This window comes from Diadema setosum, chromosome 13 (genome assembly GCF_964275005.1).
Source record: "Diadema setosum chromosome 13, eeDiaSeto1, whole genome shotgun sequence".
Lineage (NCBI taxonomy): Eukaryota > Metazoa > Echinodermata > Echinoidea > Diadematoida > Diadematidae > Diadema > Diadema setosum.
This window is the reverse complement of record NC_092697.1, coordinates 37,924,000-37,941,497: the sequence shown is the minus strand read 5'-3', so window position 1 is coordinate 37,941,497 and position 17,498 is coordinate 37,924,000. Positions and strand designations below refer to the sequence as shown.

Genomic DNA, 17,498 nt, shown 5'->3' with positions numbered 1-17,498 from the left:
GAAGTATATTTCTACAGTCCGACAACGTAAGTACATGTATAGGCATATATTGTTGCACCGTCTGAAATAGTTTGAAAAAAAAAAAACCACAACGACAACAACAACAACAACAACAATCAAGCAAACAGATTGATGCATATGTTCACTGTCCAATAATAGCATATCCCAAGAGACTTTGGTTTAGCATCATTATACAGTAGTCATAATACCAATAGTATCTTATTCGATTAATCATGTATGTGTTAATAGAGTCAATGGCGCAGTATATTAGGTGCTTTCGTGTTGTAGCGTCTCAGTGTCTTTGTCTCGGTCTACCTTCATTCCGTAACTTTTCATTAGCAAGTTTCCACAGCTCTTCATGGCAATAATCTTACTCTCTAAAAAATCGAGTGAAAATTGTCACTCTTGAAGGAGGGAATAACAGACAAGAGTAAATTTAGAGTGAAATTGGAGTGAATTTTGAGTGAAAATGTTCATTTTCACTCGTTCTGGAGTGACCTCGGGGATCACTCCAAAATCTTCGAATGATCCCTGAGGTCACTCCAAAATGAGTGAAAATGAACATTTTCACTCAAAATTCACTCCAATTTCACTCTAAATTTACTCTTTTCTGTTATTCCCTCCTTCAAGAGTGACAATTTTCACTCGATTTTTTTTTCGAGAGTATGTACCATTCCATTAATTTTATCGAATACCTAAATACATGGATTATTCTAGCACGCTTTAAAGGGTGTGTACAGTTTTGGTTGACGTGAGGATTTAGCTTTTAACGTTCTGCGAGATATTCAGAAACCACTCTATATGAGATATCAAAGAGCATGCAATTCTAAGAGGTATCAAAAGTTTATTTGATGAAAATCGGTCTTGAAATGGCTGAGATATCCAAAAACAAGGTGAAACAAAGAGATCCTAATAAAAGGCGTGGCCTGTCGCCTTTTATTATTATCATTTTTTTTTTATATCTCAGCCATTTGAAAACCAATTTTCATCAAATAAACGTTGAATCCTTCTTAAAATTACATGCTCTTTCATATTTCATAAGAGGTTTCTCATTATCTCAATTCGGAATGTTCAAAACATGTATCCCCACCTCAACCAGTTAGTCTCAGTTGGTGCTCTCCTTCGGAACAGCCATAGGTCCTATAAATGTGTTTAGCAAATTTTGCCGCGTTTATTTTACGTTTGATTCCAATCCGCCTATAATGGGAAGGGCACTTTTATTTATGGTATATCGTGTATCACTGTAATAACAGTGTTTGTTTTACGTATTGGCGTGTTTGTTTGTATGCATACCACCAATGAGCTTTCCGAACAGCATACTCAGTAGCATCAATACTTAGTAGGCGACTTATAGTGCGCCGTTGTATACATTCTTGAGTCAGACAATGTCACGAACAGTGTGTCTTTTCAATTCCTGACAATTTCCGGGCATTAACGACAACAACACGCCAAACGATAAACAGACAAGCTGATGATGGCCCCAGGGAGGCGGTACTTTCCCGCCAATATCCGTGGAGCCGTTTCTCCTTGGCTGAAAAAAACAAACAAGCAGACCAACAACAACAGCAAGATTGCATCTTTGTACTCTACCTAGAGTGGGGCATTGCGTCCCTGATGTCGAACGCCATGCATAGAACAAAGAGACAGATCAATCAATCAGTGTTTTTATTAATACTATGTGTGGTGGTCAAAAGCGGAGAGTAAACGGCTTTATAGTTTCAACAGACTTGCTCCCGATCAGCAGTAGATTGACTTGACTTTAATGCGTTACAAGCCGTGAAACTTTGTTACTCTTTTCTTCACGTCCTCGTCGTACCATATACGTTATCAACTTACTTTTTGCCCAATCTCCCCCCCCCCCCAAAAAAAAAAAAAGATGATAGCTGCCTGACAAAGATCTGATTGAAATGGGTGCAAATGGGCCTGGAAATCGTGGAATTACCCTGCTGGAAAGAACACAGTGTCCCACAGTGTGAGAAACACATTGTGAACACAGTGTGAAATATCTTCACACTGTACTGTTAAATTCGAGCGTTTTAACTGTGTGAACACAATGTGAGTCATCAATTTACAGTGTGAAACAAAGCATTACTCTGTGAACACTCTGTGAAAACCACACCACAGTGTGAAATCACCTTCACACTGTTAAATTCGAGCGTTTTCACATAGTCGACTATGAACACACTGTGAACACACTGTGAAAACACTGTGGGACACTGTGTTCTTTCCAGTAGCGTAGTCATTTTACTGAACACAACAAACCAGAGTATAGACGTGTATTATAAATAACGCAATAACGTATCACATGACACGTCGTTAACAATCAAAAACTCAGTGGATCACTACTTTTTTTGGACCTGCACTCAAAGATTGAAGTCCTATACTCTTTAATATGAGCGGCATGCAGAGAGATGATCATAAGATTGTTGATACATAAAACTTACCTCTGCGATGGGATATCACATAACACGGCCTAGTACATTATTGTGTCATCATGTTGGGCCTATAAACAGCAAAACCCACAGACAGAAAGGAGTAAAAAAAAAATGTCGTGTGGGCGGCTGCATAATATCCCAGGCATATCTCTCTGAGCACCTGCTGATTGAGAAAATCCGTATAACTTTGACCCGCGACATAGTCATGTTACAACTTACCCTTGGGGTAGGGCAAATTTTTCATAGAGGTCATAGTTCATGATGGGAATGGCCTCTTTGCAGACATTTTGGTAGCTATAGAATTGTTCATTGTGACGTTTCTGCTCATCCTCAACAACAGATTATTTCCCCAAAAAACTAGCTAGTGACCAAAAAATAATATAGGCTCAGTGTTCAGTCTTTTGCTATCATAGAAACAGAAACAGACAAATGCACACACACATACCCATAATATACAAACATAATATTTCATACAAACATACAGTAAAAATAAACACGTCTAAAAACCAGAAATCTATATAGGCCTATATATATGTATTTATATGCGTACACCGTGACACACACGTACAAATACAAACAAACACGCCATCACGCACAAACACACAAAATTCAAATATTTACATAAAGCCGGCAGATGGTAGGGTGCTACACAGGTCAGCTACGTGTACTTGTTCACGCCTCTATTTGGCTATACTTATGCCTATTGCCTCCGTGAGATAATACCTCATGAGTATTTGCTTTAATAGATCGGTAATCCTATAACACAGGATCAGTCTGGAAAAGCGGGGGCGGAAAAAAAAAAAAAACTCAATTAGAAACGTTTTGGCAGGTTGATTGTCAGCAAGCAATCAAACACGGCGCCCTCTGGGCACAACCGACACAGTATCCTTGGTTACCTGACGCGATGTCATGTCATCCGCCCTGTTGACACACAAACAACTGCATAAGTTATGTTGACCTTATCTAATCATGTTTTATTTTCATTTCTGTCTCGGAGGATGTGTAATAACATAACGCCGTATATATACGGATATATATAATATATACATTTTTTTTTTTTTTTTTTTGCGGAGAGTAATTATCACAGAGTCATAACTTTTAGAAATGAAAATGACATCAATTTCTTTCATAGCAAAGAAAGAGAGAGAAAGACTTTGTTATTACTTTGCTACCGGGAAGATAATTTCGAGGCGAGGCTGGAATGGTTATAACTTCAATCTATATCAATCTATTGTTTGATATATCTAAATTCTTTTAGGGATCTTGTTTTTGTTTAGATCTTCACGTATGCAACCTAGAATACGTCAGTGGGATATCATTATCCTGGTGATAGATGATGACATGCTCTAATTAGCATGGTATATGCAGGTCATCACTATGTGCCCTTTTGTTGGCGAACGACAGTTGGAATCGTTGTGAAAAGAGGGCATGGTGAGTTTGACATCTGGCCACGTCTATATGAAATCAATAATGGGCGATGAATTGGATTCACAATCTGAGACACGATGTCAACGCTTCATTAAATTTCGATGCCGAATCTGCGGACCTCCCCCAATTCTAAAGGTATAATAAACCGTCAAAATATGACAAGATTTGAGAACATCATGAAAACGGACCCTTCCGAATGAAACTTGACATGAGAGTTATCGGTAGAATTAGAGCAAAGGAAAATCGTCATAGAGGATGGTATGACATCTTACTCTCCTGGTCATCATCAGCGCTCTATTCATCTGTGTATTCATTCATCCATTACCATGGCAATGACGTGAAAGGTGAAATTCGTGTTATATTTATTTCAGCGTCAAAATGCTAGAATAATTCCCAAGTCCAAATAATTACTCATTCATCCATCTCAGATTGTCATTTTGATATTCATCTGTTTATTCATTCCTCAATTTTACCAAATGAAATATTTATACCGATTCATTTAAAAACTATCTATTGCTTTCTTCAATCTTGTATTGACCAAACACATTAACAAGTATTTTTCAACTCCAATTCGAATCAATTTTTGAAAGCTGGGCCAATGTTTAAAGAAATGGATTTCCAAAAAAGGTGGGTTATTATTACATTTGAGTAATCACATTCCCGAGGCCTCGATCCATGTCAAGCTGCTGCTTATGATCGCGGTCTCCCGCTTTTCTGTTATTGTAATAACCCCCCCCCCCCAAAAAAAAAAAAATAAATAAATAAATAAAAAAAAATAATAAAATAAATAAAAAAAAATTGAATTTTAAAAATCAATCTATTCAAATCCCCTCTGTTATATTCTTTTTTTTTTATAAAATTCGTTTAATGAAACGACGCGATATACTCCGAATGAAAAATCAATTTTTATTTACATACTCTACAAGTGTTGATTTAACGATTCGCCTCCGAACTTTGTGTGTGTGTGTGTGTGTGTGTGTGTGAATGATATGCTACACGTCTTATACATCGAATACTGTCATGTTCATAGTGTGTATTATACCTTGAATTAAGACAGTAAATGCTTGCTTAAATGTCGTGTAACGTTAATTTCTAAATATGTGTATTATTTTGTTATGTGTGATTTGGAAAAAGGCAGGAATAAAATCAATTAAGAAATCAATCAATCAATCAATCAAAGGAAAACTGTGATTGCTAACATCATTTCCATTATCATAATTGCCCAAATATCTCGAATAATAAGTTACAGCCTAATCTCGAATAATAAGCTACAGCCTAACAACTTTTGGTAGGCTGTAGCTCGTCACATATTTTCCCACTTACTGTTGCCCCTCTGTTAGACTGCTTTATTTCTCTTTGAGGAATATCTCATCTTAATATTGCCATGGGAACTATTATATTGTGTTTTTGTTGTTTCTAGTGTTTGTGATGTAGTGTATTTTTGTTAGGCTGCTCACCACAAGCTCTGCTTGTTGAGATTCTGCCTTCCTTGTACAACTGTATGTATGTGATTTACAACATGAAAAAGATGGAAAATAAATGTTTTACAAACTTGAACTTGATAAGCAAGATTACATCTCATCTACATGCATTATCATCATCTTTATTTGTGTCCCTAACTGGATGGGTGGCACAATACACACGACACTATAAAAACTGTGTCTAAAAAAGCCCAAAGAATTGGATTTGTGGCAAATTATTTCTGTGTCCCTAATCAGGGTTAACCTAGTGATCATAACTATATAGTAGCCTACTAATCCTCAATGATTTAAAAAAAAAAATTAACACCAAAAGGATCGCGGCATTGGAAACTATGACAACGATACAATTTTAATAATGAATTATGTAGCTCATTTCTTTCATTGATTATCAGATTTTTGCTAGCCAGCAATTCCCATTATGTTATGTTGTGAATCAGCTTTTCAGCGTCAATCTATGGCTATCGTGATATATATATATATATATATATATATATATATATATACATATATAAACTGTTATTCACATATTTATTGAGTGTCAGCACGTAAAAAAAGTTTGGGATGACATAATTAATGTAATAAATCAAAACAATAAGAAAAATTATAACCCCTCCGTTTTTGAAAATTTTTTCGGGTTTAAAGATGATAAATTTATAACTTATATTTTCCTTATCTTGAAATATTATATTTATTTGTGTAAATTCAGAGGTAACCAACCCTCTTTTCAAGGATTTAAGGTGTATTTAAAAACATGTAAAGAACTTGAGTATCGCATTGCTAATAAGAATGGAAAACTTGTACTTCATTTCCGTAAATGGAGATTTGACATATGATGTAAAGGTATGTTATTGCGGTGAACACTCTGAATTTAACATATTGAAGCGATATTATTGTTTATGACTGTACCATTGCATATGTACAACATTCTTATTGACTTTATTCTATGCTGCTTTGCTTTGATTCTCTTCATTTTTTTTACTTAAATTTTTGTTATTAGTTATTATTAGTAGTATTTTCATCATTTCGAATTTTGTTGTGATGTTTTTGTAATCTTGTTAATTTGATCAATAAAAACTCAATGAAAAAAAAATATATATATACATATATACATTTTCTATAAGCTCTTTCGTTCATGCATATCTTGTGTGGACCATCAGATTGTTTCTACACGTGCAACTACACATGATTGTTATACAATGTATATACGCGTGTGTGTATATATATTATATATATATATATATATATACATATATATAATATTGATATTTTTGTCAGAAAATACAACGTATCTCAGAATATCTTGACAGTTTTTGCGTCTAATTTACGACTCATTTACTCTGTGAGTTTTTTATTCATCCAAACAACCGAGCGTGCCTCTTCAACAAAATTCTGCCACTCTCTCTGGCCGAGAACGTGATCAAATACCATTTACCATGTTTACTAGAGGAGCAAAAACCACACTTTACTCGAGGGTGATATCATGCGCTATTAATATCTGCAAGAGTGTCGAACGTGGATTACTCTATATACAGAGTATACAGCAGGCTCACACAACGTGATTACAAAAACAAAACAAAAACCGAAAATAGCAATATCATACCCTTGTAACAGCACAATAATCTACTAGTACTGCCTGAAAATAAAACAAGGAATACTTGGTTGAGAGATAGTACGCACTTCTTCTATATTTGAACAAAAGCATTTTGAACACGTGACAGATAGACTTTAACGCAGCTGCCCAAACGTTTAAACAAAACACCATAAAGGCATAATTATTTCGATATGAATATCACACTGTATTGATGTACAATCTCATTTGGCGTTCTCCGACATCACGAAAAAGCTACAAATTCGTATAGTGCGTATGACTGTACATTGCATAATCTGCGCGGAATTACAACAATTTTGAAAACCCCTCAAAATCTCTTAACTTTGATCCGACTTTCACGAAAATTATCACTGTTTTCATATTCTACTCTTTCTTTTCAGGCTAACTTTAAACTGGCCAGGAATTTCCCTTTGACGTAAATTTTCCTTGGACAGAGAAAGAAGAACATCGTATATGTATGACACGTCACGGAGGAGTTTCTGGCAGTGAATGTGACGAGCCGAGATCAATGCCCAGCATAATCATTTTCACTTCACTTATAGCAATAGTGTAAATCATTATATTTGCTGATGTCACTTCACATTGTTTCAAACAAGCACGACAAATTTGATAGCGGTTTCTTTCTCGAAATCTCGTCGCGTATTTAGAACAAACAAAATAATGAAATGATATAATGGATTCAATTAGATTTCGTGCAAAAGTTACGGAAAACCGGCTAATAAACTTGTAGAGGAAATGTTCCCTGATAAGAATTTTTTCAGGTACAAATTGACGTCAAATATATTGCAAACACAATAAAAAGAAAACTACATATAACAAGAATAAAATATAAAAATGATAATCCAACTATGAGACCCAGTACACAGTGGTAGGATATTTGAAGAACTAATTTATAACTTTTGCCAAACGATCATTTTCATGCATGCGTATGTGAAAACGAATGAGGCATTTCAGATTCACAATCGTGAGAGTTTTTAATTACGCAGATTTCTCTGAGAGCAACATTCTTTAAAGATACACTATCACCTGTTAGGAATACACTAACCATTTTCTTCAGTCAAGTTTAAGCGCCCTTTTTCACAGTTGACGGTTTTTTTCCCACTTTGCCTTATTTCGTCGATGAATCCATAAATCACAAGACGACAATGCGGAAGTATATAAGCCACCCACTCAAAACTGAATTTCGTAATTTGTTTCTGTAGAATTACAATTTCGGCGTTGCTCTTTGCTCTTCTCTTCTCTTCGCTCTTCAAAGGTACCATTGTTTGCCATTGGGAGCAGTGATTCAAAAATGTTCGAGTAATCAGATTTGATGCACTAACTGTAGGTCAGTCAATGTCAGTTGTATCACAAAACATCGTATACCATTAAATGTTCCGCAATAAAACCTCAAATATAGGGAGATATCACTATTTTTCTGAATAAACCATAACTGTAGACGGTTTAGTCTTGATATCATTTCATTATAATTATTGTTCACATCTTGTATATTTAGAATTGATTATACTGATTAACATTTTTGCATTGGTGGTTTCTATCCCTAACTCACATTTTAGAACTATTTTAAAGTACTAAAGCTCGGTTTTTGTTTCATCTGCAAATGATATATGCCTTTAACAGGTTATAACAAGTTACAGGTTATAGCAACCGTACTGGCCTGTCTCCTGATACCACCAACTGTCTGAGGCATGCAGGAATGTGACATGGTGATTCACAACAAAAAATATATATGTTGCTCATTGTACAATGTACTAGCTGCAATACGCTGGCTTATAGAGATCTAACGAGAGTCCAGCAAATTTTAAGGTTGTCATTCATTACCTACCTTAGTTATGGTTATAAAAAATACATTATATATGGAAACTGTGTGGGTGTGTGTGTGGGGGGATGGGGATCGGGTTGAGTCATACACGAACGAAGATATCACATTGAGAGTGCACAATGTTTAATTTGACTGCAGCGAAAAGGAAAACAACACTGTAAACTTCATTAATATTGGACTGAAATAAGAAAGATTTGGAATTTTCGAGGGCCGTAAGTTTGTCCAAAACAGTAAAAATTAGTCACTGTAACATCTGCAAATCATAAGAAGGTGATGTCGGGTGATGTTCGTTATTCCGAAGATTCGTTGATCCGAAAATGAAATAAGGTTTGATTAATCCGAAAATACACAGATTCACACAAAGGTGCGTACGCTGCACGAGCATTTGAGATTTCGAACCTTATTTCTTTTTCGGATTACCAAACCTTTGGAGTGACGAATTTTTTTGTCTCCATTTACGGACCGAAGACCCTTCGAGTTTTTAACGAACCTTATTTTAATTTCGGTTGAATGTACCTTTTAAATAACGAACATTTGGAATAACGAATTTCTCAATAACGAACTGTAACCGGTAATGTTATCGCTTCCCTATACTCCCATCTTCCTTTAACATGAAAATATTACAAAACTTCACCCAAAACGATCCTAGCCCCTTAGATGAAAACTTTATTCCTGAATTAATTTGATTCTAAGGTCATTTGGTGCGCCTGACATCGTTTTATCCCATTTCGTGACTTACACCTATGCAATACAGGACATTTTGTGAAGATTTGTAAGCAAGGCAATGGTAGACTGGCATGACTGGCTAGACGGCAATATCATTGTTTGATTATTTGATATTATTAACACCCTCATTCCATGAAAACACCTGAAACTAAGTAAATCTCCATACCTTATTCCGTGTGCGATTTTGGTTGACCTTTCACCGCTTTTTATTGTTTGACGTAATTCTTCTTTAACTCTTTTTTTTGTGTGTGTGTCAGGAACTTTGAACAATGTGTACAATGCTATTGTGGAGTTGTGGGCCAGTCAATTAACACTCAAAGGATTAAACTCCACCTGGACACCGGAATAAAGTCTCATTTTAATGACATTCAGTTCTTCTGATTTCAACAGCATTAAGACCCTAGTAACACAGCCTGTATAAGATCATTGAAAGACGTGCTGAAAATACCTTATTCATGAACAATCCATAACTTGTTATAGAGCGTTGACTATTTCACAATCACCGCCTCAAACTGTCAAAACATCATTGACTTTGTACACAAGCAAGTTGTCTATATACGGTGTTGAGAGGATTAAGTTTTCTGTCAAAGTGATATATAACGGAGACGAAGTCGAACATCTCTGCAAAATATATTTTCCTTTCATATCATCAATAACAGTGATAGGCATGAACAGCATTCTCAGTTATAGTATATTTCATATACATGCAGCCACATTTTCCAGAAACGGAAGTGAGCGACCGGCACAATCAAAATGGTATTACAATGTACTGAATAATTAAACGTAGTTTATGAGTTGAGACTGTTTATTTCACCTCGTGCTAAAAGGTCGTTGTGGGCATAATCACTCGTTTTTTACTTCAATTCAATTCAAACTTTATTATTTAATACTTAATACCAAAGCATTGTCCATACCCCTGGCGTGTGCGCGTAAGCATAAACAATTCATCACCGCGTGTTCAAATGGCTTTATAACATTCAGAATTGTATACTTCAGTCAAATATCATACCTATACCCAGTGATTTAGATGCACCAATACAATACATGTTGAGTTTAAAGGAAACCAAAACCCAAAAGGGAAAATATGGATTGAGTGAAAGCAGCAAGTATATAGAATACATCAGTGAAAGTTTGAGGAAAATCGGGCAATCGATGCAAAAGTTGTGAATTTTTAAAGTTTTGGTGTTGGAACCACTGGATCAGGAGACTATTAGAGTTCATGACGTCATGATTGTGTGGACAATAACATAAAGAAAATATAAAGAAAATTCGAAATTCTTTCACTTTTCTAGCGTAATGAAAGAGGACTTGACTAACCGCCTTCAGAAAGCAGGGGGAATTAATACTATATACATTTAACAAAATATCAAGTCGATGGTATGTGTAATTTTCATGAAAAAATGAATTTTTGTGGAATTCTCTTTAAAGTTTTCTTTATATTGTTGTCCACAAAAATGACGTCATACTCACTAGTAGTCTTAACTGAATTGAACTGAACAACGCTAGAGTATGACACGGTAATTATAATTTCAGTCCACAGCTTCCCAGAGATCTGTTATCATGGTAAATCTATTAATTTCCTAATGTGTTCTCGCAATGAGAATGAAAAACTAATATTCCTCGAATGGCAGTACAGTAACTATTTTGCAGTGTATTCCAATAGCCTGGCAATGATGAACTTGAAGGTAAAGGGATAAGTTGTGAGTTGTGAGTTTATGACATTGACCACCTGGGCTATTTGCAATATGTGATTGATCACTGTTCCACAATAAAGAGCGAAACTTCAACCCTTCCTTTATTAAAGTCCTATATAGTTGAAACTTGGTTATGCATGTACTCTTCCTTATGTTACATGGTGTGGAATTTCGCTTAAAATCACTGATTCGTCTCTTAGATATTTGATAGATCTGTTATTGGTTATCTCTATTTGAAAATTGGAAATGCACAGAGCGTGGCTGTTGGGAATATTTTAATCATAATCGGCGCTTAACATGGACAGTGGAAGATCACCACAAAGCGGCTTAACAGCTCCTATGCGAGGCTGTTTCTGTTAGTAATTACATATTTTGCGCACATTTATAGTATTGTTTATTTCCCCCAGCTGCAGTGAATAAAAATTATTTTATTTATTCATTTATTCATTTATTTATTTATTTGCTTATTTTAATCTATTTATGTATGGATTTACTTATTTATCATTTACTCTTTTTTTTTTTTGGGGGGGGTTAAAGGGTCTAAAGTTTTGTTCTAAAGTTCTAAAAGGGTCTAAAGTTCTAAAGTTCTAAGATGCCTTTCCTTTGAAACAGATAAGAATGTGTGGTATACATTATTATACTGTTTATTCTGTATAACACTCCACCACGTATCTCTACTATTGACTGAAACTTGTTTTCGCGACAAAATTATTCATAGTGTCCATAATAATGTCGACTATTAAACTTCGTCATGAGCAGTGTAGTGTTGAAAGACATTTTCTAAAACAGAATTAGAACTATTTCCCTTAAACAGAACATCAAGTGGTCGACAGTAGGGATTTTGAAACAAAGATTTAGAAGAAAAAAAAAACGGTTTTCTGAAACTACGAGACAGTATGAATAATTATGTGAGTATATAGCCGTTTTGTGAGCTATACCAATACATTGTCACTTATGAATGTAAAGCCATGTTTTCGTCAACGAAAATTTTCTAACCTTAGTGTTGATGTAAGTGAAATATGATATTTCATTTTCGATTCGGAACACGTTATGAGATGTTTGCTTCCTTTGCGTCCGGAGAGAGTCACAGATTAGCGTACCTGAGGTTATTAGTTTTGACAGTCGATGCAAGTAGGAGGCAGCGCTGTGTTAAGTGTATGCAAGACACGTTTAAAATGAGCGATTTTATTGTTTGCTTGTGTCTTAAAGGCATAATTTACCATTTGCAGATGAAACAAAAGACCAGCTTTAGCACTTCAAAATAGTTGTAAATTGTGAGTTCGGAATAGAAACAAACGAATATAAAAATTTTAATCAGTATTATCCATATTAAGTATCATTAAATATACAAAATGTAAACAATAATCATGATAAAATTGTTTCTAGATTAAACCATCTACAGTTATGGTTTAGTAAGAAAAATAGTGATATCTCCTCTAGGCTTTATTGCAAAACTTTATGGCCGGATGTTTTGTGATACAACTGACTTACACATAAATTATATGCATCAAATGTGATAACTCGAACATTTTGTTAAAACTTCTCCCAATGGTAAACAATGCCTTTAATATATCTACATCTTCATCAAACACCTCACACACACATACATACACAAAGTTTTACTTTCTTTATTCGTTATTGTATGCCAAACTAAACTGGTCTTTTATCAGTATGACACTACCTATAACAACGTGACAATGAATGACGGTTTCTGTAGTTGAATTGCCCAAGAAATCGATGAAGTCATGCCACATCTTCAAAATCTTTACGGTGAAGAAATAAGCATCCCTCGCCCACACACACCTATCTTATTGACAACATCGACCAGGGAGGTCCATCATGTTGCCCTTAACGCGTTGGTGGATATACCTTCGTGGCCAAAAACAACACGCTCTCAAAATCGTCATTCTACACTTCAGACATGAAATAGACAATAGAGTTTCTGTATATTGGATCTTGTCGATATCTACAATATAATTATGCTTTTATACGCTTACAGGACGGGGGTGAAACCATGATGCGGAGGGGAAGAATTGTAATTTCTGATCCTTCCCGTTTTATGACTGCGCAAAAGGTGTATGTACTCTGAAAAACAGAAGAAGTTGAGTTTGAGTCTAAGTCTATTTGAATTGAATTGAATTCAGTCGCGATTACAATACATGTAATATAGGCTGAAAGCCTAGGGTAAAATTCTTCAGATTTCTCAAAATTCTGTTTGTTTTATATTTACGGTTACGATCGAAAGCATAAACAAATTATCTCTGTGTCAATAATGATATCAGCCGGCACCAATAACTAATCACTATACCTACGCCCACTGATCACATCACGTAACACGATCATTTCTAGCATATCATCACAAGAGCTTTGAGTACCATTTCTTAATCACATCATGGGGTACGTGCGATATGTTTAGTTCGTATGGGTGACTTTGGAGGGAGTTAAGATCACAGATAGGCGTCATTGAGAGGCCAAGAACAAATGGAAGGTGAGTGATATGTTTTTCTTGTCGTTTCGATTTATTTCATGTCTTTTACTCTGTAAGTGGGCGTAAGAGAGAAGATCTTAGAAGGATTTTGTTTCTCTCCTTCTTTCTCTTTCTCGATGTCCTCTCTCCTTTTTTTTTTCAAGTTCAAAGTTTGATTTATTCAAACCAATCGACAAGCGAAATAATGACATAATACAGCGAAATTGCAATTCTGCATCCTACTTTTCTCCTTTCTCTTATCTTATAAGTATTATATACTATAGTACTGTCCATTTTCATTTTTCTCCGTCTACTTCCCATTTTTTCTCCCTTCAATCTCTGCTTTTTGTTACCATATACTCTTTGATACAACTACTTAATTATATTGTGTCTGTGTATGAATCACTTTGGTCCTGTACCCAACTGGGTTTTTATTTTTTGGTTGTTGTTGTTGTTTTTTTTCTGTGAAGTGAGTAATATTCTTCCTTTTGTTCTTCTATGTATTTGCTGCCCCGGCTTGTTCATTTCTATTTTTTTTTAACAACTAACATCAGTGTATATTTATAGTTTACCCCGTGATTAAGATGGCTACCGAGAAGGTGATAGTCGATTGATACAAACGCCGTCTCTGTGCATTATGTTTAACACATATTCCTCAGGCTGTACGCCACCACACATCATCTAAAAAATCACACACACACACACACACACACACACACATTCATACATAGACACACACACACACACTCACTCGGACATAGACACACACACACATGCACACACGTACAATGAGTAATATAATACTGTAAGGTCGGAAGGGAGATATTTTTATCGTCGTCAACTTTGACCTCGTGCCTCGCTGCGCTTCCAAAATATTTCGCGGCAGAGTTCACCAGGGACTTGAACTTGGGACCTGCTGACAGGAAAAAAAAAATGCCTCAGAGCTCTTAAATTGGAAGAAACTCAGACGAAAAGAAGGTAAACATTTCTGGGTAAGGAAAGGGTTCCCGCCGGACTGCGAAATGATAGCAGTCTGTTCAATTTAAACTCCCCGTGTGTATATTAAATTCTCACTCTAGGTCTGGTGCTCAACCAGTGAGGTGGGTAAAACGCGATAAATCCACGACAGGTATTGCTTCTAGACGTGAAGAGAAGAAAAGAATGAGGAGTGGAAAAAAAGACGTACATGTTAATGGGATGTCGACACAAGAGAATAGTTATCTGCTCTTGCTAGTGTCATCAGTCCGAAGCTGAACTGATGGCGTGTAGAGATTATTTACACCGAGTCTTGCAAAAAGGCTTCCACTTGTCAATTTTCATCTGAACGTTGAAAATGATTGAGTTGTCTGTCACTTCTCTGGAGAAACTACCAAAGGTTTTTGCGATCAAATTAGGTGATAGTGTGTGAGATTTTTCATGCCCTTTGAGCTCTCAGACTTAGTGGTAAAGGGCATTATAAATACCCCCTATATTATCATCATTATTGTTATTATCATTATTATTATTATTATTATCTGTAGCGAATTTTGTAACACAATTACATACGGTAATTGCAATGATTCGGCGAGTGTGCATGGTATAGCGCTTTCATCCATGATTTCTGCGAAACATAAAACATTGAATATATTTATTATGTCGTTTACCACTGGAATGTGTGTACAGGCACAGTATATTAGTCTTTATTTATTTCATTTTTGTCCATATTGCAAATCTCAATGAATAAAAGAATACAAAAGTATAAGTATACCTTAATATCTTGCCTCTATTATGACATAAACGAAAACCACTCCATAGTCACTGCATAATAATATACTACAACTTTCCGCTGCTTAGTGCTTAGACAAGAACTGATGAAATTAACTTACAAACGTCAGACAGAGTACCGTAAGAGAAATTATAAAAATCGTTCTTTGAAACAACAGAAATGCTGTTCAAGATGATGATATAATTATTGATTGATATAAGACTGGCGCGAAATCTGAGGGAAAGAGGAGAAATCTACGGTTGATGTCTTCCTCCGTGACTGTGAGACGGATCGGTGGTAGTCAGTGGTAGTGGGTCCCGGGCGCGCATCACTCCAACTACCCTGAATATCCGAACTGACCAGTGAAAGTCTTCCAGCACCAAGCATCTTTGGTTCTCTTTCTTTCATTCTAGGTGCACTCTCTCTCTTTCGCGCAATCATTAGATATGGAAACTGACTTATATCACACACAAGTATTGAAGGACAAATTACCCTAACATTATGATGATGATGATGATGATGATCAAACAGCATTTATATAGCGCCATTTATCTGTTAAAATTTGAAGGCGCCCGGCTCCCAAAATGTGTCACACATCATTGGCAAAGTTGCTAAGAAAGTTAGGTCTTCAGTTCATGTTGAATCTATATTATGTGGATTCATTGTGCAGAAATATTACGTGATGCACCTCAGTAAAATATAAGGAAAATGGGCACACTCTGCTAAAAAAAAAGAAAAAAAAAAGAATGTTAAAGTCAAATCTATGTGCCATGTTCGCTGGATAAAAAGACTATACATACAACAACTCGTGATTTCACAGCAGGACCGTAAAGAGATATTATGAAAATTCAACATACTTTCATTTGTTAACATTTTATAGCACTGTTACCACTTTCAGAAGGCTGGGGGAGTTTATGTCAGTAAGGAGTCAAAGGAATGTGATCACTGGTGTACTTTTCACAAAAACCCAAGTCCCATGATCATATGTACATATGTGTATGGCATTCTCTTTACACCTTATATTAGGATTATCCTATTAGGAGTTCACGATCTGTTATGGTCTCGATAGCGGCACCGATAATAATAATAATAATAATAATAACAGTAATAATGATAATAATAATAATGATAATAATATGGCCTATTAAAAAAAACACACACACATAGCTTTTAAAACTGATCATCCGATTGTTGTAGTCACTCAATTAACCTTTATAATTTCCGTAAATTTCCCTTTAATGATCTGACAAAAATATTTAATCCAGTGGCTCCGTAATGTAGCAGTGACTGTTTGAAACTAAAATGGAATAGACCTAGACTTAAATGAGAAGTCCTCGTAAGAACAAAAGGTCCATTGTGACTTAGGACTCACCGCTGTTGACTTCCAATCACAGCGCATGCTGCCTTCACTTAGCCCCAGCTGTCTGAATCCTTCGAACTACTGGTAATCATCCCGTGTAGTCCACAGAGCGTGATCTTGATCGAGAAGCACACGAACTTGTGTCCACAGAGCTTGGTAGAGATGCGATGCACAGTGCGAGTTCGATAGCCAGCGAAAGTTGTGCTGCTCACTTAACAGTCACTGGAGATGTAACAGCGGAGCCACGCCCCCGTGTGTCCAACCAATGTACTTACTCGTCCTGTTACAACATCACTGATGTCCTTACATCGAAATCAGGCTAAGGCATCAAACTGCCGTGTTTTCCCGACGATGTCATCTTATCATGCTGCGCTGCAGTTATACACGGTGTAAAACGTCCATAACTAATAACCACAGCTACTATAGTGTTCGTGAAAAAAAAAATAATGTACTGCTTCCCATGCACACCGAGATCTAGTGTGGTGTCTTTCTAGCGTTCGAAGGCAAAGATCGCACTCCTCTCCTCTCTGTACCATTTCTTCGCATCAAATCCGTAAGGTAAAAAAAAAAATATGGAAATTGATTGATTAACCTCGTCGTTCGTATATGGCGCCTCATGTAACCCACAGGTCCACATTTCCTTGCTTGTTCAATAGAGAAATCTGTGACGCCACCAAGAGACCTAAAATGGGCTGATCGCGTTTTTGCGAGAGAGGAGATTTGTGTACGACT

At 35.9% G+C, this 17,498-nt stretch overlaps 1 protein-coding gene across 1 annotated transcript in view; it reads right to left on the bottom strand.

Moving 5' to 3' along the window:
• LOC140237208 (alpha-N-acetyl-neuraminyl-2,3-beta-galactosyl-1,3-N-acetyl-galactosaminide alpha-2,6-sialyltransferase-like) overlaps positions 1-16,911 on the bottom strand; it is a 78,638-nt gene extending 61,727 nt beyond the window's left edge. Inside the window, exon 1 of the mRNA XM_072317153.1 lies at positions 16,779-16,911. Within this exon, the coding sequence (XP_072173254.1) occupies positions 16,779-16,805 (27 nt within the window). The 5' untranslated portion in view covers positions 16,806-16,911. The remainder of the gene's footprint in view (positions 1-16,778) is intronic.
• Between the last annotated feature and the right edge of the window lie 587 nt (positions 16,912-17,498).